The sequence below is a fragment of the Balaenoptera ricei genome, chromosome X, assembly GCF_028023285.1.
Source record: "Balaenoptera ricei isolate mBalRic1 chromosome X, mBalRic1.hap2, whole genome shotgun sequence".
Taxonomy (NCBI): domain Eukaryota; kingdom Metazoa; phylum Chordata; class Mammalia; order Artiodactyla; family Balaenopteridae; genus Balaenoptera; species Balaenoptera ricei.
The window spans coordinates 62,516,242-62,541,342 of NC_082660.1; the positions used below are offsets into that span (position 1 = coordinate 62,516,242).

Below are 25,101 nucleotides of genomic sequence, written 5' to 3' on the forward strand. Positions count from 1 at the left end.
AAATACATGTTGAATGAATGAATTACCTACCTCTTGTTGCTTCCAACAGTAAGTTCCAATAATAGTGAAATGCTTCAAGTTCCCTACACATCCTATCACCATTCAAGACTCAGTTTTGGGGGCTTCCCTGGTGGCGCAGTGGTTGGGAGTCTGCCTGCCAATGCGGGGGACGCGGGTTCGAGCCCTGGTCTGGGAAGATCCCACATGCCGCGGAGCGACTAGGCCCGTGAGCCACAATTGCTGAGCCTGCGCGTCTGGAGCCTGTGCTCCGCAACAAGAGAGGCCGCGATACTGAGAGGCCCGCGCACCGCGATGAAGAGTGGCCCCCGCTTGCCGCGACTGGGGAGGACCCTCGGGCAGAGGCGAGGACCCAACACAGCCATGAATAGATAAATAAATAATAATAATTTTTTTAAAAGGGCATGACCTTTAAAAAAAAGAAAAGACTCAAGTTTTGGCATCATCTCCTTTGAGATGTATCACTCTCAATGTATCACTATGTATCACTATAAAATCATATACCACTTTACATTGACTTGTTGTCTGTCTCCCTCACCTGGCAGTTACAGCTTCGGGAGCAAAGACTATGCATATTTATATCCCAGCAGCTAGCACAGTGGCTGGCACATAATAGATCCTTAATAAATATTGAATTAAACCAAATGCCTCCCTACTGCTTACAGCACATCAAGTCTACACACTTCTGGCTGACTCCACATCCTCCGTAATGTGGGCCAGCCTACTGATTCAGCCTTGCTTCCTTTTACTTTTTAGCACAATCTGTTACATGTTCATTTCCCCTTTCGTGCTTCACTAGGTCTGTAATTTCCCCCCTCTTTTGTAGTATAGTATAGTGGTTAAAAGCATGGGCTCTGGAATAGGATCTGGATTCAGTGGAGTTGGGTTCAAATCCTGTGGTAAGGGAACACTAAAGGGCCAGTTACTTTAACCTCTCTGAGCCACAATTTCCTCATCTGTAAAATAAGGATATAACAACACCTATTTCTTACGGCAGTTGTAGGGATTCATTGAGAAAACGCACATAAAATACTTAGCACAGTCATCTGGCAGGAAATGAGCACTCAGAGAAGGTAAGGTATTATTGTTTTGTAATTCATTTAACATTGAGTCCCTACCTAATGACCCCACAGTGTCAGGTGCTGTGCTGAGGTAAACAAAGTCGAACAAGACACTCTCCCTGACCTCAAGGAGCTCTCAGGCTACTGAGAGACAGCTGTGGATAAAGAAAACCATAGTCCAGTACTGTCATAGGGAGATGAATAAAGTGCTGTAAGAGCTAAGAGGAGGGCACCTCACCTGCAGGTAAACGATCAGGAAATGCTTCCTGGAGGAAGTGACCCTTCAGCTAAGTTGTCAGTACTAAATACAAATTTGCCAGGCGGACAAGGGAGAGAAGGACATTGCAGGCAGAAGGCACGACCCATGTAAATGCATGAAGGCCTAAGAGGACATGATAGTTTGGAGAACTAGGAGAGTCCGCTAAAGGTGGAGCTTAGGATCCATGGGTGAACAGAATGAAAAGGATGTCAGCAGCAGGTCAGAAACGATCAGAATGTCAGGTATGGAGTTTGACCTTTAACAGAATGCCCCCCTCAGGGCTAAAGTTATTCCCTCCATTCTTACCAAATTCCTATTTGATTATTTGTTTACTGGTCTTTCCCATTGAACTATGGGCCCCTTAAGGGCTCAAACCCAGTGTCTTGTTCTTTGACTTTCCAATGCCTAGAATCTAGGTAGCACATAACTAATGTGGAAAGGAAGGGACTTCTGCAAGGTCACACAGCTACTCAATAGCAGAGGTAGGACTCAAATATCAGTCTCCAGAGTGTTTTTAACTGTTTTACCACATTCCTCAGAGTTGGATATAAAAGTAGGAATTTAAATCTTTCATTTAATTCAGTCTTCATTGTACTGGAGTTTTTCCTTTCATGGCTTAATGAACTTCTTGCTACTAGTCAGGCAAATTCAAATCTCAGAAATACTTAGCGAAGATAGTTTGAACACTAGGGATTAAGTCATTATTCCATATATAATTTTTGGCAAGTTACAGCCTGCTCTTGGCTTTACACTGTGCACAATTTGATCTCATCTAGTGTTATTGCTGGCATTACAGGTACAAATATCAGTAGAACATTACTCACTCAAGAGAAAACAGCAGTAGACCAGAGGAGGTCTAAATTGCCAAGCGCCTCAATTCAGACAGGCAGGAAAAGGTCTACTATACCATTTCTCTCATGACTCACAAAATTTATCTAAGAGAACAAATCTGTGTTGATCCAAACATGACAAATGAACATCCATCATTTCGATCGGGGAGTCACAACAGGAAATACTTGAAAGGTCATCTCACTTCTATAGTTATGCATAGATTACTTAAAATGCTTTCTACTATTTTCCTGGACTTTAGTTTCTCCCCATTCCGACTCACTCTGTATACTGTTGACCAGTTAGTCATCCTAGCTCTGCGACTTTGGGCAAGTTACCTAACTTCTCAGGGTCTCAGTTTCTTCATCTGCTAAATGAGGGGGCTGTGCTAGATTAGTGCTTTCTATACTGTGTTACTTAGAGCCCTCGAGTCCCTCAGAAGTGCTTTGGTGCCTTGGGTGCCACTGCACAAGTTGGGGAAAAGATGGGCTGAGTTGGCAGGCTTCTGTGTATCTACTTCAAACACAGCAGCCCTTTTAAAAACTATGGGCCTGTCTAAAATTTGGTTTGGAAAAAGAGTTCTGCTACTACAAAAAGTTTAAGTGACATTATACTTACAAGATTTCTAAGGGCCCTTCTGGTTCCCCTAAACTAGGATTTTTTAAAAAAATCTCTCATACACAACTGGGATTTAATGTGATAAAGTGTTTACACACAGAAACACAATAAATGACTCATTTTTATTATTACTTTTTTTCTAACCACTTTTTAATCTTGGTATTATCTCAATAAGATGCAATGCAATACTTAAAATGATGATGTGAATATATGATATGCACTCTGAAAGTAACTGGCAATTCTCATGAAGACTGTCATTTTGAAAGCCATAGAAAAATGGCTTACAAAGTTCAAGACCAGATTCAAATTCTGCATATTTTTTTTCTCTTAGGCAACAGTAAAGCTATGTCTTAATCCAAGCAAATGTGCAGGAACAAATTATCTTTAGTCTCACAATTACTGTTTCTAAGTCTCCTTCACAAGTACTATCTTTCTTCTTTGTATTCTTGGCCAAGGCTGACCCTGAAAGTTCAGTTTACAAGACTCATTAGAGGTGCCAGACAAATCAAATTGGTGATTCACCAGAGCTTCCTTTCCTCCTCAGCTTCTAACGCAGGTTGCAAGGGAAGGCGTATTAGAATCACGTGGGAAGCTTTTTCAACCCACACTTATGCCCCACTCTCCTCTCCTTCTTGCCAAGCACTGGGTTAGCTTGGGGCTTCATTCTGTCCCACATGAAAGGCCTCTCCATCTTTTTAAATCCTACTCAATTTAAGATAGATGGAGTAAAAACAATTGAACTTAGAAGACACTGGCTTTGTCACAACTCGTTGGGCAAGTCACTTATCTGGTCTCAGGTTTTTTTCCTCTGATTTTTGAGATCCTCTTCCAACTTTGAAATTCTGTGACTGCATGTCACGTCTAAGAAGCTTTCTGACTACTCCTAACATAAAATGACTTGTCATTTGTTGGGTTTCCAACAACCTATGCAGTACAACATATCCCCTAGTTATATACTGTCCTATATTGCCCTCTAGTTGTTTTTACATGAAAATTTTTTTCGTCTCAATGATAGTGTAAACTACATTTAGTTTAAAAGCTGATTTTCCAGGGCAGGCAACATGCATTTTACTTAAATTCAATCTCCTAGGACAACTCGGGGTGTGTCCTATGGTAATCAGTACATATTTATATTGATTTGTTCAAAGCAATGAGGTCCCTTCTTTCAAAGTCCTGGAATTATATTTTTACATCAGCGCTGTACAGTAGCTGTTAGCCACAAACGTGAACCCAATATGTAATTCTAAGTTTTCTAGTAGGCACATTAAAAAAGTGAAAAGACACAAGTGAAATTCATTTTAATAATATGTTTAACCCAATATATACAAAACATTAGCATTTCAACATGTAGTCAGTGTAAAAATTATTGAGATATTTTACATTATTTTTTCGTAATAAGTTCTCAAAATCCGGTGTATATTTTACATTGAAAGCACATCTCAATTCAAAATAGCCACATTCAAGTGCTCAATAGCCCCGTGTGGCAAGTGGCTACCGTGTTGAACAGCGCAGTTCTGCGTAATTGAGCTGCTTTCCAAACCGATCACTTATTTTTCTATTCATATAATGACACTGGGCACTTAATAAGTACCAGGCACTGGGCTAGCCGGAGAGGTGCAAAAATTAATCAGACTCATAGTGGTAAGGGAGATAGATTTGTAAGTCACTAGCTGTAATACAGTGTGGTAGGTGTTCTGATAGAGATGCACAGAAAATTTTCATTTGGCGGGGGACAGGGGCTCAAGGAAGCTTTCACAGAGGAAGTAACTTTTGAAAGTGTGTGTGTGTGTGTGTGTGTGTGTGTGTATAGGAGGGGTGACAGTAACTTTTGAATGTGTGTGTGTGTAAAAGGGGTTGGTAACAGTAACTTTTAAATGTGTGTGTGTAGGAGGGGTGAAGCGACGGGGAAGAGAGCAGGCGAGGATTGGCTGGGAGGAACCCAGAGCTCCAGCTGCTGGGTGGACGGAAGCCGGAGGGGGGCGCTACTTGCACGACCCTGGCCGCCCCGGCCCTTCAGGCCAGGGGGAGCCTTGCGAGGTAAGGCGCACGCCTGGCGGACTCCGGGGGCGCGCCTGCGCCTACCCTCTCGCGCCCGCCCTAGCTCCGAATTCAGCCTCGTCACAGCCGCGCTTTAGAGCCTACGCCACTGCCCAGACCCGGATTGGCGACGAGCGGCCACGCGAAAAGCAGCACCTAGGGTTTGCTTGTTTGTTTGCGCGTTGTGTGTCTGTAACAGATGCCTACTACTGGTAATAGGCAGCCTGGTAAAATGAGTCTATGGAAACGGTTGCTAGGTTTTAGCTAAAAGCCGCTTCTGGCAGTTGTCCGACGCTTGGGTAGCAATGGAGCCACTGGACCAATGCTGCGCCCCTTCCGGTTTCGTTGCTGACAGCCCAGCCCATCTGTCCCAGGGCCGGAAGTGAGGTCTTCCGTGTTCTCTGCTCCAAGATGGCAACAGCCGAAGACGAGTTACTGCTGCCGCGGCTCCCCGAGCTGTTCGAAACCAGCAAGCAGCTTCTGGACGAAGTGGAAGTCGCGACTGAACCCACCGGCTCCCGGATCATCCAAGATAAGGTGTTCAAGGGACTGGACCTCCTGAAGAAGGCTGCCGAAATGTTATTGGAGCTCGACTTGTTCAGGTATGGGGAGAGGGTAGTACGACTCGGAACGTAGGTAATAATAGTTACCAAGGGCGGAACCATTGATCCTGGGTGCAGGAGACCTTTAAAACCCGGAGCCTTTCTTTCCTACCTCCCACTGCGACCTTGTGTACATTGTTTACATTCTCCACCTCTCTTCCGAGATCTTTAATATCACACGACTCTGCTCCCTAGTGTTGGCTATTTGCATAGGCATTGGGTGAGAGCGCTCGGCCACTGTCAGTGAAGAAAACTGGCAGCTGTTCCCGGTGCCTCCTCCCTTTGTCCCACCCCCACCCCAGCCCTTCCCTCCCCCAGGAAGCCAGGGCCACAGTTTGAATGCCCAGCCAGACTTCATAGCCTCCTCTTTGCTCTTTCCAGCCGAAATGAAGATTTGGAAGAGATTGCTTCCACCGATCTGAAGTACCTGATGGTGCCAGCATTTCAAGGAGCATTCGCCATGAAACAAGTCAACCCCAGCAAGCGTCTAGATCATTTGCAGTGGGCTCGAGAACACTTTTTAAACTACTTAACTCAGTGCCAATACTATCATGTGGCAGAGTTTGAGCTGCCCAAAACCAAGACCAACTCCGCTGAAAATAACACTGCTGATTCCTCCATGGCCTATCCTAGCCTCGTTGCTATGGCATCCCAGAGACAGGCTAAAATAGAGAGGTGGGTCATTTGAGGACTGCCCAATGGCAGTGCTGTTGGGGGGGAGGGGTGCATGTTTTTTTTTCCGGGGGGGGGGTGGGAAACAATGGTGTGTGTCACTCTTTGGGTTCTTATTTAGCATAGGCCCTGGTGAGAGCAAACTCCTGAGTTTTTCAAGAAGCCTCTGCCTTGGTTGAAATGATCATACCTAACTGTCAGACCCCTAGCACCTTATGGTTGCCAACGACAGCAATGTAGTTTAGCAGAGTGTCTCCCAGTCTCTCCCACATCACAGCACAGCAATACTCACATGGTACAGTGAGGTAAGTATCTCTGAAGGGCACAAGTCCACTTATGGTCAATTGATTGAGAAGCTCTGTTCTAACAATACTGGATCAGGTGTGTAACATCCTGAACTAATCTTAGTACTGGCATAGCTTCATTATGTGACCTTGAACACCTTGCTTACTCTCTTAGTTTAGTTTTTTACGAAGAGCGCTCACAGTGTTTAGGAGCTATGCTAGGCACTGGGGATTCAAACTGAGTATGGGCGTTTGTCTGAATATGGGTGGTCTCTGCCTTGGAGGAGCATACAGTGTGGTGAGGAAAAGAGGCATAGAAACGGTATAAATTATAAAATGACGTGATAGGGAGATGCACAAGGTATCGGGAGAGCAGACAGGAGGGGCACCTAACCAAAGAGGGAGCAGGAGAGAGGAGAAGGCTCCCTGGACGAGGTGACTCCTGTGCTGAGTTGTTGAAGGATGCGCAGGAGTATCATCCAGAGGAAGAGGAAAGGAGGGCTTTAGCCAGCAGAGATAATAGCATTAGTAAAGCTACAGGGACATTAAAGACCACAGTGCTGGGGTGGGGAACAACTGTAAGCAATTAGGTGATGCTAGAACACAAAGTGGGTGTTGAAGAAGGGGAAAGAATGATGCTGAAGAATGTTGTAGGGTTCAGACCAAGGAGAGCTTGGGGTGTGAGGAAGGTGAAAGAACGACCTTGTTCCTGAGAACTTGGGAAAGGGGTTTGAATCCCAGCTCCAAAATTTAATCATTCTGATTTTGGGTAGATTGCTTAATCCCTCAGTGCCTTAATTTCCCCAGATGTCAAATTGGATAATAATAGGTCCTATAAAATAGAAGAGAAATGCATAAAAAGCTCTTACCACATTGTCTGATACAGTAAGCACTCAAAGTCAGCTATTGTCGTATCTTTGTAGCTGAGTACAGGTCGTGGAATGAGAGACCTGGGTTTGAGACCCAGCTTTACTTATAAGCCATTGGACTTTGGGTAACTTATGTAACCTGTCTGAGCCTCAGGTTTCCTCATATGTGAAGTCTAAGTAACAGTGGTACCTATCTCATAGGGTTAAGAGGCATTAATAAAATAAACCACATAAAACAGCTAGCACAGTATCTGTTACATAGTAAATATTCTATGAATGTTACCTATTATTAGGCCATGCTAAAGAGCTTGAGATTTGTTTGGTGACTAGGGATCCACTGGAGGTTTTTTTTTTTTTTCCTTAAAGAGTAGCAAGGTCATATTTGCATTTTAACTAGCATACTCTGGCAGCAGTTAGGAAGCATTCTGAGGGAGAAGATTAGATCCAGTTAGGTCACAGAGGTGATGAGACCTTACTACTGCAATGGCAGAAGGGATGGAGGGGATATATTTATTTATAGGGTTGAAGCTGCAGAAAACGATCAATTGGTTGTGACAGGTAGGGTAGGATGAAGCAACAAGGAAGATGTCCATGTTTCTGATGTAGGTGGGTGGCTGTGGAACTCATTGAGATGGGGGAATAGAAGAGGAAGAACAGATAGGGGAGAGTATGAATTGTATATGGAGACATGTTGCATTTAAGGTGCCTAGGAGACATCCAAGTCAAGGTATCTGTAGCATGAAGCTCAGAGGAGAGGCCTGGTCTAGAGAGCTGAAAATTGATTGATTCATTTAACATATTTATTGAGCCTTTACTGTGTGCTAAGTAATGGAGACCCAGACAAAGTCCGTGCCCTCATGGAGCTCTTGTTTTGTTGGAGGAGACAGACAGTAAGCTACTAAATAAAAATGTGATTTTAGGTGGTAAGGGCTTTAAAGAATAATAAAGTATGGTTAAGAGCTAGTGAGTGACAGAGAATGATTTTTGAGGAGACGGGATAGACTGATATGAGGTGGAATTCAGTATCATGTCCTTTGTAAGAAGGTAGGGGCAGCCGGTTGGCATATAACAGGTAGTTTAAACAGTGAGTTTGGTATCCAAATAATCGTAATATATCCAAAAAAAAAAAAAAAAAGACTGTAAATGCACAAGAGAGATACAAATGGTGTTGTGGACAAAGACCAGGGAGTGATCACATCTGGTTGGAGGGTTAAGGAAAAGGTTTCCGAATGTAGTAGCATTTGAGGTGAGACTAGAAGGATGGTTAAAAATGCAAATTACAGGTTAGCCTGAATGTAAAAGTAATAATACTCATTGTAGAAAGTTGGAAGACAGAACATTTTTTAAATTAAAAGTAAGTCTTCATCCTAGCACTCAGAGATGACCTTTGTTAACTATCTGATGTATTTCCTTCCAGATACATAGTTATTTTAGTTAATAAATTTGGAAGAATACCATAAATATAGTTTTTTTATCCTTTTTTTTAAACCTAACATCCTGTTTTGATTTCCCCATGTCTTTTGAAGCCATGGTATTTAATGGTTAAATAGTATTCCAGCTTACAGTCATATCATAATTATTTAAACTAATCTTTTATTGTCAAATGCTTAGCCTGTTTATGGGTTGATTTTTTATTTGCTATTCTAAGTAATGTTATGAGGAAACATAACTGCATCTGTCACTGTTCCTGTAGGACAGATTTCTAGAAGGACCAGTGCCTAAATCAAAAGGTTTGAATATTTTGACTCTTGATGGTAATTACATTGCTTTCCACAATAACAAAGTTTCAAAGTATGTCCCACTGCAACAGTATTGAATGGCAACACCTAGAAAATCCATATGGGCAAGCAGGAAAGATACCTCATTGTTTTGATTTGCATTTCTTTGGTTAGAAAGCTTGATCTTTGACCTTTTTTTTTTTAATGCCTGACAGATGAGATACCAACACTATCTTTTCGCTAATGGCTCCCATATTTATATCACTAACCCAGACCTCTCGTGACTTTGAACACCATGCATGGATGTTTCACAGATATCTCAAACTTAACATGCCCTAAATTGAACTGCTGGCTTTTTAATCCCCAAATGTACCCCCACACTCATGTCTTTACCATCTCAATAAACAGACCACCACTCCCCCAGGTTTTAAGCCAGAAACCTAGGAGTTAGCTTCAGTTCCTCCCTTCTGAATTGCCACATCCAGTCCATCCACAAGGCCTGCCAGTTCTAGCTACAAAATGTACCTTATGTCCTTCTGTTTCTCTCTTTCTCCACTATCATACCTTCATCTAGGACACCAGCATCTCTCATCTGAAATATCCAAGCCATTAACTATAAAGACCTGGATGATCTGGCATCTGCCTCTCTCCAATCTCGTCATATATCATACTCCCCTTGTTCACTAGACTGCTGCCGTAATAGCCTTCTTTCAGTTCCGAACAGATCCAGTCCTTTCCTTCTACAGAGTCTTTGTACATGTTGTTCTCTTTGCATAGAATGTTCTTCATTTATCTGTCTTTCTGGGCTTTGTCTTTCTCCCCTACTAGAATGTATACTCCATGAGAGCAGGAGCCATTTCTCTCTTGTTCTCTGTGGTATGTCTAGCACAGCACTTGGTATATAGAAGGTGCTCAAAAAATACTTATTCTTGACAAGCAGGGGGGAACAACATGAGCAAAAGCCCAAGGCAGGGTAGTTGGAGGTACGTACAGGAAATGGAGAATAGTCTGATTTGGCAGAAGCTAAGAGTAGTATGGTTGGAGGACTGTAAGGAAGTGATGTGTATGGAACATTGAAAGGGAAGAGAGGGGCAGAAAGACAAGTTAACGTGTTATAATAGTACTTCAACTGGGAAGAAGTGATAAAAATGAAGTTACAACTATCAGAGATATTACTTTTGCAAGAAGCATTTATATGATTAGAAAACAAATTGTTCAAATCCTCATTTAGTTTCTGTAAGTCTTCCATCCCCCACCTCATGACTTTACACCGTGAGGCCCTCCTACGTAAAACACCTAAATGGTATGTCCTCTCTCTCCCTCAAAACCTGTTTCTTCACGTATCTTCTCTACTCTAATTCCCATCTTTGAGGTGTAAGTGTAAGTCTTGATTAACTGTACCTACATTCTTTCGACAGAAATGGAGAAGTAGAAGCTGGGCAAGTAATGAGTCTAGTTTTAGATTTACTGAATTTAGGTCCTCAAGTGACAACTGGATAGCCATGTCCATAGACAGATGGAAATGTGTAACTAAAACTTATCAGACTGTTTTGCTGCTAGTGCTAAAAATTCAGGCGTGTCGCTGGGTGTGGATAGTCTGCCAAGAAAAAACATGTAGAGAGAAAAAAAAAGCCAAGGATAAAACCTTGGGGCAAATTAAGGGAGAAGGAAGAGGAAAGAAAGAGCAGAGGTAAGAGACTCAACAAGGTACAGGTAAAAGTACTTATAGAAAGAAGCCTGGGGAAGAGAGAGGACAAATGTCATGTCCTCTTTGAAGCTTCTCTCTACCTGTCTCCCCTCCCAGATACTGTAGCACTTAGTTTATGTTACTTATAAGGCCATAACAATCTGTTATTTTCTAGACTTGGAACTTCTAAAGGTCAGAGACCTTGACTAATTATATCCTTAGTATCCTGATTATATCATTATATCCTTGGTACCCAACCAGTAATTGGATCATAGTAGGTACTTGAGGTATCTTTGGGAAGGACAGATAGAGTGGTCATCAGAAAGATGGAAGCAATATGGTATAGCAGAAAAAGCCTGGGCTTTGGAGTCAGACCTGGGGTGACCAGTCCAATTTCTGCCACCTAGTAGATGGGGCATCATCTAGCCCCCCTTAACCTCAATTTTTCCCATCAGATAACAATATATTGCTGCTTACAAAGCACTTTCATGAATATTGTTCATTTGATCCTCTTAACAGCCCCATGAAGCAGATATTATCCCGTTTTAGAAATAAGGAAATGGGCTCTGAGTACTGACTTGTCCAAAGTTACGTGGCTGGTAAGTGGCCAGGCTTTAAACTCAGGTCTTCAAATTCCCAGTTCTAGTGCTGTTTAGAAAAGAGAGAAGAGTGGTCATTTGAAAAGGCAGAACATGGATCGAGGGAAGGTGTTTCTAGGATAGGGGAAAGGCACCAGTAGGGTGAAAAATTGTGACTGCTAATGACAGGGAGGATGATTGATTGAGTGAGGCTTGGAAGAATGTGGGTGGGGACAGGATTGATAGCCAAAGTGGAATGGTAAAAACAACATTAGCTCCTTAAAGGCAAGAGGAGAGGAGGAAAGGTGAAGCTATAGAGATTTTAAGGTAAAAAGGGAAATTGAATTTCTACATTGGCTGGCCATCTGGTGAGCATGATGGTGGCATGGAATCCACAAAAGATGAGCAAAAAGATAGCTGAACAAGAGTGACCGTTCCGCTGAAGTTTGATCACATGAATTTGTAGTTGACTCATTTGACACAAATTTGTAATTCGTTACCTCTCTTCAGCAGCTTGGGAGCAGAAAAGGGGAGTGAATGATGAAAGTTGCCCAGAGTCAGAAGGGTGACAGGCACTGGGGAATTCTAGGGTGATAGGGAGTGTTTGCATGCAGTGGCTCACCATAGGAAATCTAGAACAGTGACAAAGGTCTAGGACGGTGGTTTACAACCTGTTCCTTCGAGCCCTAAGATTCCACCACAGTGCCTGGGTAGGGGGCATGTTGGGAGCCCTCCTCTGATTTAACCAAGGCGGATTTTATCTTTTATTACTTTTTGGAGTTCCAAATAAGCTCTCATAAGAAGAAAGGGTTCTTCTGCTAAGACAGAAAGGTTTAAAAAACACTGGCCTCAAAGAATAGGAGTTCAGGAACTTAGAAGTCCCAAAGATGACTAGGAGCAAAGTCATAGAAGCAAAGGAAGTAGAGAAGAAGGAAAGATCAGAGAGTGTGACTAGACCGCATGCATGCAGAGGATGGGAAAGGAAGCACAGGAACCTTATTCAAAGGCCCAGTAGACTAACCAAGAATTTACCCTGGATTACATACATTCTAAGGCCCTGATATATATATGTGTGTGTGTGTGTGTGTGTGTGTATTTTTTTTTCTTTTTTTCCTGACTTAGGTACATCCAGGAAAGAGGGTGGGGGTAGGAGTGGCACCAGAGTTAAATGTTCTCAAGTGATATATGTAATAGCATTCATGAACTAGGAATTGACCTGTGTAGTGTTTTACTCAGAAGGCCACCTATGATGGTGCTGTGACAGTTATTTATAACATTACATAAAGTGCCCACTTGTTGATTAAAAGGAGCAGAAGAGCCTAAAAGTTTTTATAATAAAGAATGTTTCCAGAGCAGAGGTTTTTGACTTTTTGTGGGTCATGGACCTCCTTAAACTCTCCCCAGTAAAAAAAAAAAAAAAAAAAAAAAAAAACAGAAGAAGAAGAAGCATACACGTAGAATTCTATACAACATTTGGGGGAGTTCAAGAACACCCCTCCCTCCAAACTCTGTCCGTGGACCTCAGGTTAAGAACTCCAGATTTGGGTGAACACCCACAGAGGAGCGTCTGATTCTGGAGGTCTAGAGTGGGGTTCCAGACATAGATATTTCAAGATACTTCTCTTGGAAGTTGTGGAGTTTTCCCTTGACTCCTCTCTTTGCCTCAAGACCTTACATCCAATAAATCAACAAATACTGTTATATTTTAATTACGTCCACATCTCACCACCTCCCTATTTCAAGTCACTGTCTCTTGCCTGGATTGTGGCAATATCCTCTTAATTGATTTTCCTGCTCCACCCTTGCCTCCCACCCCCCCCCCCCCCACAGTCTACACACAACAGAGTAGTCCATTAAAAAAAAGTTCATTTCATGTATTCTATTTTAAAGCTTCCAGTGGCTTTCTCTTCTCAAAATATCATGACATTTGATATTTTGTGTCTTCTTGGCCTACAGGGTTCTACAAATTATGGCCCTGGCTATCTCTCTGACCTCACTTCCTGTTATTCTTCACGCCATGCCAGCCACACTGACCTCCTTGCTATTTCTCAAACATGTCAGGCCAGCACTCTCCCACCCCAGGACCTTCATATTTGCTTTTCCCCCTTAGAACACTGTTTCAGATACTGGCATGGCTTCCATCCTTACTTCCTTGAAGTCTTTGCTCAAATGTCATCTCTTCAAAGAAGTCTCTCCTGATCACCCCTACTTTCGCACCATCACTCTATCCACTTTACCTTGCTTTTTTTGCTTCTTCAGAGCACTTCACCACTAGAAGTGCTGTCTTCTCACACTAGAATGAAAGTTTCAGGAGAGCAAGGACTTTCTTGTATGCACTGTTGTGTCTCAAGCACTGAGAACAGTACCAGTCACAACAGGTACTCAGTAAATAGTTGTCCAATGAGTGGTAGATGACATACTAGAATGCATCTTGAAAAAGGCAGGCAAGGTGGATATGAGTCTTCAAATTATACTAGGATGAGTTAGAGGAGCTGGAAATATTTTGCCCAGAAGAAAAGAAGAGATGACCATTTTTTAGGCTGTTTCACAAGGGATTCCTGCGTCAATGGCAGGTAAATGACCCCTAAGATTCTATGACTCCTTGAAGCTGTAATTCCCAAATGGACATTGTATATACTAAGCACCCAACCTAGTAAAGGTTGTTGTCATAAAATTACTAAGGCACTCCCATCTCAAAATATGATGGGAAACGTTGCTCAGATCAGGTTACTTCGATATTTTTCTGGTTTCAGAATGTATTTCTCACCTTCTGCTGATCCCTTCCTTGCCTTCTCGTCTTGAGAGAACTGCCTTGGTGGCAAATTCTGAGGCATATAATCTGTATTTTTGCCTAAATGGAAATCGGTGTCCCTGGTCATTTGTAAAGGTAAAATTGTATTGTGGCCTGCTTTTGAAGGAACACCTCTTTATTTTTAAGTTCCTGGCTAATGCGTTTCTGTGGAACAGATACAAGCAGAAGAAGGAGGCGGAGCATAGGTTGTCTGCACTGAAATCTGCTGTGGAAAGTGGTCAAGCAGATGATGAACGTATTCGTGAATATTACCTCCTTCACCTTCGAAGGTGGATTGGTATCAGCTTAGAAGAGATTGAGAGCATTGACCAGGAAATAAAGATCCTGAGAGGAAAAGACTCTTCCAAAGAGGTAAGCCTGGTCACTGCCTATATCGCTCAAAAAGCTACTGTCCGAGATTTGAATCTTCTACAGGAGAGTAATCAAACTAAAATCCTTTTAAGTCTCCATAAAATCATTGTTCTTATTAAGGTTAGTGGAGGAAGGCTGAAGGTTCACTAGGATAGCTTGCTTTCTAGCTTATAGTATCGTTCCCCAGTGCTTTCTAACCTGTAACACACTTCCAGTCTTTTGTAATTTTGTGACATGCCAGGAGGGAGGGAGGCTTCTCTGAAGTGAAAATTGGTTTGGGCTGTGAGCAGTCATGACTGCTGAAGGAAGGCATAGAGAGGTGGGCCTTGAAAACCTGTGCTTGACTGTAATAAACAGGAAGAGGGATAGGATGGGAATGAAGAAGAAGAGTGTGACTGGAGAAGAGAGAGAAAAGAGTAAAAAGAAGATAAAGCAAAAGACATGGAATGTGGTTAGGTTGGGGGAGAAACCAGGATTTAACCTTACACAACGCTACACTCTCACACCTTAGGTCACCCAAGTATGAAACACAGCAAGGACATCTCTGTGCACAAAATGTCGGGCATATTGGTAAAGAAAACTTGGTGTAACCCCACTGTCTCTGAAGATCATAACTGTGTTTTGGAGCTGCTGCTTCAAAATCTTAGGCTCTGCTGCCACTTATTTTTTGGTTCAGAATATAACATGAATTGAGTTGAATTTATCAGCTAGTCGCAGGCATTTAAGTCCTCAGAGAAACCTCTTGCTAATTCGATTTGCACTAATTAGCCCAGGAGCTTTTGCCTCAGGGTAACATCAACCTAGTTTCTCAGTGTGAAAGGATCAAAGAATGAACAATTAGTATTCTAAAGCCTTAAGGCCCCTTGGGCATATCTAGATGAGTGGTTTTCAGGCATCATGAGGCTGGACTCTTCTGGATCCTCCCATCTCCTTAGTTTTTTGTTTTTATGCTCTCTCATTTGGTATTGGGGTTGGCTCTGGAAGTGATGGAGTTTAGAACCAAGTGAACATCTTTTCTTTGACCATAGTTTGTTTTGGTGTGCCCCTGGACAGCCAAGTTTCCTTGAAACATTTCTATGCACCTATATACGAAAGATACTAACCCATTCTTCCCCCCCACCCTTGCATTTAGGAACATCCGCTTCTAAAACACCCTAGGGAGCTCATGACAATTAATAGCAAAATTACATTGGACAGGGTTTTAGCAGAAGGGTCTTCATAATTCAACTTTAGCACTGAAGGCCAGGCTAAGGAAAGGGGCTTCAAATTGAGCTCAAGGGTTTTAGATGGAACATGGAAGAAGGCTTTGGAATCTTCCTCTTTGGAGGGGAGTATTTTAAAGTCAAGTAATTTTTCACTTGTGGTGAAATGATTCCTGGGAGAGCTTTCTCTTCCTTCCTTTCCAGCAAGATACTTGGGCCACCTCAGGAGAGCTAACCAACCTCCACCATTAGTATTCTGCAGATATATCTTAGAGACTGATAAACAGGGCTTTTCAAGCACCTAAAGACATAAGAGCCTGCATAGTGGGGTGGGCAGAATGACAAGTACACTTCTGATAATTAATTTCCTTTTTAGGCATCAACTTCTCACTCATCTCGTCAGGACAGGCCTCCAATGAAACCGTTTGTTCTCACTCGGAACATGGCCCAAGCCAAGTAGGTAGTATTAAAAAGTGGGTTGCCTTTGCAAGCCCCCTGCTTTTATGGTTCATTTACAGTGCATGAGTAACAGAAGGTAATAGCTTCACCTGGGGAGGCTGTTCTTTCATCAGAGGGATATTATCTCCTCTGATAACTTTCTCTGTCTGTCTTCATCAGACATTTCCCTCACAAACTCGAGCTTAAAAATAGGCTAGAAAGGAAACCAACAAAAATTAATTAATTAACTAATTAAAAACAGAAAGAAGAAAAGAATCTAAGGCAGAATTGTAGACCTTAAAATTGTTTCCCGCTGTTTCCTTCAGCTACAGTTCTCAAAAGGACATGTTTGCCTATCTAGGTTTTAATTCTGAGTTTTGGGATGCTTTTCCATAGGGTGGCAGAAGAGTCTTCTTCCTCTGTGTATCTTTTATACCCTGCAAGTATAAATACTCCTTCCATCGTATCATCACTCCTCTGGGGGGCATTAGCCTCCAGGATTGCTTACTGGGAGATGAGTCTGGGCTATTTATCTTCTCATGAAAGCTCTTGCCTTTAATTCTCCTTCCTGGATGCCTCTTTTTACATATCCTAACAGGAGTTTGCACAAATCCTCAGAAGATAGCTGGGTAGGGGAGCAAGGATGAAACAGACACAGGCTTTATCACTAAAGAGAAGAGGCTTTGTAATAGAGCTATTTATGTTTACTTTTCTAAATGCAGTGTGATTCTTGCAGAGTATTTGGAGCTGGTTATCCAAGTCTGGCATCTATGACAGTGAACGACTGGTATGAACAGCATCAGAAATTTGGAGCATTACCCGATCAGGGTATAGCCAAGAAAACATCAGGTATGGAGGGGTGGGAGGAGAGTGGTTATACTACTACACTACTGGTCCCTAACTCTCGAGCAATTAAATTCAGACCAAGTATTGTTGCCCTTTGGAAGCAAAAGAAATCTGGACAAAGATTCTGAGTAATAGAAAGATTCTAGTCAGTATTTTATTCCATTTATTATTAAAATAAATAGCACATGATTTTGGGAGGATGGGGGCAGTGGGACAGCGTAGTTTTTTAATTTCTCCAAATATCATGGCATAAAAACAGACTGAGCAGCTAGATAGCAAAGCCAAAAATCCATAAATAGCAGTTCTGCTTCTGGTAACAGCAGAGTAGGTTCTATCAGGCCAACCCCTCCTATAGATAACAATTACAGACTGAACAGAATATAACAAAACAGCTATCTGAAGGCCCTGAGAGTGACCAAAATCAGACATAGACTGTAGGGCAGTCAACACTTTTATAAGAAGGGGGGCTTCCCTGGTGGCGCAGTGGTTGAGAATCTGCCTGCCAATGCAGGGGACACGGGTTCGAGCCCTGGTCTGGGAAGATCCCACATGCCGCGGAGCAACTAGGCCCGTGAGCCACAACTACTGAGCCTGCGTGTCTGGAGCTTGTGCTCCGCAACAAGAGAGACCGCGACAGTGAGAGGCCCGCGCACCGCGATGAAGAGTGGCCCCCGCTCGCCGCAACTAGAGAAAGCCCATGCACAGAAACAAAGACCCAACACAGCCAAAAATAAATAAATAAATAATTAATTTTTTAAAAAAAAGAAAGGAACGGTACTTGGAACTTCTTGAGGGCAAGGACTTTGGCTTACTGTGTTCTTGGTGCTCAGTTTGGTAATTAGATCATGGTAGGTACTTGGAGGTGTCTTTGGGAGGGAAAGGTGGAGCTGATAGTCATTAGAAAGATGGAAGCAATATGGCATAGCAGAAAAAGCATGGACAGATCTGGAGTAACCAGTTACTCCTACCACTTAGATAGGATATCATCTAGCCCCTCTGAGCCTATTTTCCTTATCTCATGTATTATCTCACTTGATACTCTTAACAACCCCATGAAGCAAACATTCTTACTCCCATTTTAGAATGAGGAAATGGTGTCTGAGAACTAACCCAAAGTAAACATAGCTAGAAAGTGGCCAGGCCAGGATGTTAATACAGGCCCTAAAATTCCCACTTCCAATGCTCTTTCCACTGTAACGAAGAGAAGAGTGGTCATTTGAAAAGGTTTCCTGTTTTTTTTATAGCTTTTCACCCATGGGCAGGCTGCACTTGCTGTAATATGGATGTAGGTAAAACTTCGATAGAAACCAGTCTTATCGGATGAGGAAGGAGAGAACTGAGTTCAGGGTGACTGTAGCAACTGAAAACTGAGACGATATCCCAGGAGAGAACCACAGAGGAGGAGCCCTAATTGTATAAAGCCTGCCCAAATCTCTGGCAGACTACTAAGCTATACAGGATCGACTCCAAGCACCCTCGATAGAGCTAAAATAACTGAATGGATAATCCAGCTACTGCCCAACGCAGAGGAAACAGAATTTGGAATTTGCGTTCTAGACAAATGAAAACTAACTAAAATGAAAAATCAGTACTTTTTAGAGGAACAGAACAGAATTCGTAATCTCTACAACATAACCATTCACAAAGTCTGGGATTCAGTCCTAAACTACTATACGTACGGGAAAAAAAAAGAAAGAAAATGTGACTTATACTCAAGAGGAAAAGCAATCAATGAAGACCAACCCAAGACTCAGATGTTGAAATTAGCAGATAAGGACTTTAAAGCAGCTTACTTCTATGCTCAAGGGCATAGGGGAAAATATACTTGTAATGAATGAAAAGGTAAGAAATCTCAGAGAAGTAGAAACTATGCACAAAAAATTCTGGAACAGAAAAGTACAATATCTGAAGTTTAAAAATCAAACCAGACTCATAGATACAGACAAAAAACGGGTGGTTGCCACAGGAGAGGGAGGTTGGAGAGGGGAAATAGGTGAAGGGGATTAAGAGCTATAAACCTCTAGTTATAAAATAAATAAAGCCACGGGGGTGTAATATACAGCATAAGAAATGTGGTCAATAATATTGTGATAACTTTGTGTAGGGACAGATGGTTACCAGATTTATGGTGGTGATCATTTCATAATGTATGCAAATGTCAAACCACTGTAATGCACCTGAAACTAACATAATATTGTACATCAACTATATTTCAATTTTTTTAAATTGGATGAGATTAATAGCAGATTGGCAATGACAGGAGAAAGGGTTGGTTAACTTGAAATAGGCCAATCTGAAAAAAAAAAAAAAGATCGGTTAAAAATGAAGAGCCTCAATGACCTGTGAAACAATGTAAAAAGGTCTACCATATGTACAATTGGAATACCAGTAGGAGAGAAGAAAGAGAAGGGGCCATTAAAAAAAATTGAAGAAATGATGGCTGAAATATTCCCCAAATCTGTGAAACACAAATTTAGAAATTTAGAAATATCAGTAAGCCCTAACTAAGCAGGTTTTAAATACAGTGAAAACCAAGCATAGGCACATCATAGTCAAACTGCCGAAAACAAAAGAAAAAGAGAATCTTGAAAGCAGCCAGAGATAAAGTACATATTACACACAGAAGAACAATGATATGAATTGTTGTCACCTTCCCATTTGAAACAGTGGGTCCCAGAGATAGTGAAGTAATGCCTCAATTAAACACCCCAATTTTATTTATTTATTTATTTATTTAATTTTTCGTTGCATTGGGTCTTTGTTGCTGCACGCGGGCTTTCTCTAGTTGCGTTGAGCGGGGGCTACTCTTTGTTGTGGTGCGTGGGCTTCTCATTGCGGTGGCTTCTCTTGTTGTGGAGCACAGGCTCTAGGCACTTGGGCTTCAGTAGTTGTGGCACGCAGGCTCCGTAGTTGTGGCACAGGGGCTTAGTTGCTCTGCGGCACGTGAGATCTTCCCGGACCAGGGCTCGAACCTGTGTCCCTTGCGTTGGCAGGCAGATTCTTAACCACTGCGCCACCAGGGAAGTCCCTAAACACCCCAATTTAAAAATGAGTAAAAGACCTTAGACACCTCACGGAAGAAGATTATATAGAGGGGAAATAAGCATATGAAAAGATGCCCAACATCATATGTCATTAGGGAATTGCAAATTAAAACAACAGTGATCCCACTACACCCCTGTAAGAATGGCCAAAATCCAAAATACTGACAACACCAAATGCTGGCATGGATCATGGAGCAACAGGAACTGTCATTCATTGTTGGTGGGAATGTAAAATGGTACAGACACTTTGGAAGACAGTTTGTCAGAACTAAACATTCTCTAGCCATACTATCAAGCAGTCATGCTCCTTGGTGTTTACCCAAATGAGTTGAAGTTAGGTCCACACAAAAATTGCACACAAATGTTTATAGCAGCTTTATTCATAATTGCCAACATTTGGAAGCAACCGAGATGCCCTCAGTAGGCAAATGGATAAACTGTGGTACATACAGACAATGGAATAATATTCATTGCTAAAAACAAATGAGCTATCAAGACATAAAAAGACATGGAGGAACCTTAAATGCGTATTACTAAGTGAAAGAAGCTAATCAGAAAAGGCTACATACTGTATGATTCCAGCTACATGACATTCTGGAAAAGGCAAAACTATGGAGAGAGTAAAAGGGTCAATGGTTGCCAGGGATTAGAGGAAAAGGAGGGATGAATAGGCAAACCACAGAGGATTTTGGGGGCAGGTAGACTATTCAGTATGATGCTGTAATGGTGAATATATGTCATTATACATTTGCCCAAATCCATAGAATGTACAACACCAAGAGTGAACCCTAATGTAAACTGTGGACTTTGCATGATAATGATGGCATCAGTGTAGGTTCATTGATTATAACAAAATGTACCACTGTGGGTCGATGTTGATAGTGGGGGGAGGCTGTGTCTGTGTGGGGCAGGGGCTATATAGGAATGCTGTGTACTTTTCATTCAATTTTACTGTATACCTAAAACTGCTCTAAAACTAAGGTGCATTTTTTAAAAATAATGCAAAGAGAGAAAGCTATAAAGTCAATGGAGAAATTAAAAGGGAGGAAGGCAAGAAAGAATGGAGAAACAAAAAACAGATGAGATGAACAGAAAACCAATAGCAGAATGGTAAATCCCAATCCAGCCATGTCAGTAGTTATGTTAAATATAAATGGAGTAAACCTTCAAATTAGAAATCAGAGATTGATTACCAGACTCAACTGCATGCTGTCTACAAGAGGTGCATTTTATTTGTTTTTTAATTGAAGTATAGTTGATTTACAATATTAGTTTCAGGTGTACAGCAAAATGATTCAGTATATTTGTAAATTATGCTCCATTATAAGTTATTACAAGATAATGGGTATCATTCCCTGTGCTATACAATATATCCTTGTTGATTATCTATATTATACATAGTAGTTTGTATCTGTTAATCCCATACCCCTAATTTGTCCCTCCCTACTTTCCTCTGCCCCCTTTGGTAGCCACAAGTTTGTGTTCTATATCTGTGAGTCTGTTTCTGTTTTTCATATCTGTTCATTTGTATTACTTTTTAGATTCCACATATAAGTGATATCATACAGTATTTGTCTTTCTCTGTCTGACTTATTTCACTAAGCATAATACCCTCCAAGTCCATCCATGTTGCTGCAAATTGCAGAATTTCATTCTTTTTTATGGCTGAGTAATAGTCCATTCTCTGTGTGTATGTATGTATACATATATACATATATATATACCACATCATCTTTATCCATTCGTCTGTTGATGGGCACTTGAGTTGCTTCCATCTCTTGGCTATTGTAAACAGTGCTGCCATAAACATTGGGGTGCATGTATCTTTTCGAATTAGTGTTTTCATTTTTTCTAGATATATACCTAGGAGTGGAATTGCTGGATCATATGGTAGTTCTATTTTTAGTTTTTTGAGGAACCTCCGTACTGTTTTCCATAGTGGCTGCACCAATTTACATTCTTACCAACAGTGTATGAGGGTTCCCTTTTCTTCACATCCTCTCCAACATTTGTTATTTGTAGACTTTTTGATGATAGCCATTCTGACAGGTGTGAGGTAATACCTAATTGTGGTTTTGATTTGCGTTTTTCTAATAATTAGTGATGTTGAGCATCTTTTCATGTGCCTGTTAGCCATCTGTATGTCTTTGGAAAACTGTCTCTTCAGGTCTTCTGCCCATTTATTGGGTTGTTTGTTTTTTTGATGATGAATTGTATGAGCTGTTCATAATATTTTGGATAGTAATCCCTTATGGGTCACATCAGTTGTAAATATTTGCTCCCACTGTGTAGGTTGTCTTTTCATTTTGTCAATATTTTCCCTTGCTGTGTAAAAGCTTTTAAGTTTAATTATGTCCCATTTGTTTAGTTTTGCTTTTACTTCTTTTGCCTTAGGAGACAGAGCCAAAAAAAATATTGCTACGATTATGTCAGAGTGTTCTGCCTATATTCTCTTCTAGGAGTTTTATGGCTTCAGGTCTTATATTTAGGTCTCCTAATCCATTTTGAGTTCATTTTTGTATATGGTGTGAGGAAATGTTCTAATCTCATTGTTTTACATGTAGCTGTCCAATTTTCCCAGCACCACTTGTTGAAGAGACTGTCTTTTCTTCATTGTATATTCTTGCCTCTTTTGTCATAGATTAATTGACCATAGCCTATTTCTGGGCTGTATATGCTGTTCCATTAATCTGTGTGTCTGTTTTTGTGCCAGTACCATGCTGTTTTGATTACTGTAGCTTTGTAGTATCATCTGAAGTCTGGGAGCATTATACCTCTGGCTTTGTTCTTTTTCCTCAAGATTGCTTTGGCAATTCAGGATCTTTTGTGGTTCCATATGAATTTTAGGGTTATTCGTTCTAGTCCTGTGAAAAATATCATGTGTATTTTGATAGGGATTGCATTAAATCTGTAGATTGCTTTGGACAGCATGGGCATTTTAATAACATTAATTCTCCTAATCCAAGAGCACAGGATATCTTTCCATTTCTTTGTATCATCTTTAGTTTCCTTCATAAATGTTTTATAGTTTTCAGAGTATAGGTCTTTCACCTTCTTAGTTAAGTTTATTCCTAGGTATTTTATTCTTTTTGATTCAGTTTCAAGCAGGATTTTTTTTTTTTACTTTCTCTTTCTGATATTTTATTGTTAGTGTATAGAAATGCAACAGATTTCTGTATATTGATCTTGTATTCTGCAACCTTGCTGAATTCATTTATTAGTTCTAATAGTTTTTGGGTGGAGACTTTAGGGTTTTCTAGATATAGTACCACGTCATCTGCAAATAATGACAGTTTTACCTCTTCCCTTCCGATTTGGATGCCTTTTATTTCTTTCTTGTCTGATTGCTGTGACTAGGACTTCTAATACTGTGCTGAATAGAAGTGGCGAGAATGGGCATCCTTGTCTTGTTCCAGAATTTAGCGGGAAGGCTTTCAGCTTTTCACCATTAAGTATGACATTGGCTGTGGGTTTGTCCTAAATGGCCTTTATTATGTTGAGATATGTTCCCTTGATACCCACTTTCAGAGTTTTTATTATTAATGGATGTTGAATTTTGTCACATTGGTTTTTCTGCATCTATTGATACGGTCATGTGATTTTTATCCTTCCTTTTGATAATGTGGTATATCACACTGATTAATTTGCATATATTGAATTACCCTTGTGACCCTAGAATAAATTCAGCTTGATCGTGGTGTATGATCCTTTTTATACATTTTTAGATTTGGTTTGCTAATATTTTGTTGAGGATTTTTGCATTTATATTCATCAAATATACTGGCCTGTAATTTCCTTTTTTTGTAGTGCCACACTGTGGCATGGAGTGAACAGGGCCAGAACATTCAGCTTGGGCTGGGGTACACACGCAGCAAAGCGGCTGTGGGAAACCCAGCAGCTCTGCTGCCATCAGAAGTGTGGGCTGCTTCTGGGGCGCCTCTTGAGTAAATTCCAGCAATGGTCACCACTGCTGCCCCACCTGGGCTCCACCCCAGGGCTGGGTCACCTCTCCATCTCAAAGTCGAGTCTCTTCCCAGGTCCTGGCCACCCTAGATCCAGTGCCATGCTTGTGGCATGAAGTGAGCAGGGCTAGAACATTCTTTCAGCTCTGGCTGGAGAGCACAGCATGGCTGTTGCATGAAACCAGTAGCCTAGGGCAGCAGGCTACTGGTTTCTCTACCCTACCTGGGGGCAGTCTACCCACGCGGTACTCATGAGTGGAGCCCAGGCTTCTCTGTGGACTTCTGTGTATTTTTCTTACAACATTGGTTGTACAGGAGTCTTTCTGCCAATTTCCAGTTAGTTTTCGGTGAGAATTGTTCCACACGTTGATATATTTTTGATGTGTTCGTGGGGAGAGGTGAACTCCACATCTTCTTACACCACCCTCTTGATCTCCTATCAAGAGATGCATTTAAATATAAAGGTACAGATTGGTGGAACGTAAAAAGATTTTTTAAATATACCATGCTAACAGTAAACATAAGAAAGCTGCAGTAGCTATATAATGTCAGATAAAGTAGACTTCAAGACAAAAGGTGTTACTGGACTTTCAAAAGGACATTTAGTGCTGATAAAAGGGGCAATTTATCTGGAAGACATAGCAATCATAAACATGTTTGTGCTAATAACAGCCTTCAAATTACATGAAGAAAAAATTGATAGAATTAAATGGAGAAATAGACAAATCTACAGCCATAGTTAGAGATTTTCATACTTCTCTTTCAGTAACTGAAAGAATTTCTGGACAGAAAATCAGTAAGGACATAAAAGATCTGGAGAAAACTCACAGCCACCTTAACCTGTTTGACATTTATAGAAAAATATATCCAATAGCTGCAAAATACACCTTTTTTCAAATGCACATGGTATGTTCACTAACTTAGACCATATTCTGGGCCACCAAATAAGTGTCCATAAACTTTCTTTTTTTTAACTAAGTAATTTATTTTTAAAATTAATTAGTTAATTAATTTGGCTGCATTGGATCTTAGTTGTGGCACGTGGGATCTTTGTCACGGCACGCAAGATCTTTCGTTGTGGCATGTGGGCTCTTCGTTGCAGCGCGCGGGCTTCTCTCTAGTTGTGGCACATGGGCTCTAGAGCACGCGGGCTCAGGAGTTGTGGCGTACAGGCTTAGTTGCCCCGTGGCAGGTGGGTTCTTATTTCCCCAACCA

The 25,101-nt window shown here is 41.3% G+C and overlaps 1 protein-coding gene across 1 annotated transcript in view; it reads left to right on the forward strand.

Annotated features, from left to right (window-relative positions):
* Positions 1–4,996: 4,996 nt before the first annotated feature.
* Positions 4,997–25,101, forward strand: part of IGBP1 (immunoglobulin binding protein 1) — a 38,992-nt gene continuing 18,887 nt past the window's right edge. Inside the window, exons 1-5 of the mRNA XM_059910296.1 lie at positions 4,997–5,423; positions 5,805–6,098; positions 14,199–14,394; positions 15,973–16,052; positions 16,771–16,883. Coding sequence (XP_059766279.1) covers positions 5,233–5,423; positions 5,805–6,098; positions 14,199–14,394; positions 15,973–16,052; positions 16,771–16,883 — 874 coding nt within the window. The 5' untranslated portion in view covers positions 4,997–5,232. The remainder of the gene's footprint in view (positions 5,424–5,804; positions 6,099–14,198; positions 14,395–15,972; positions 16,053–16,770; positions 16,884–25,101) is intronic.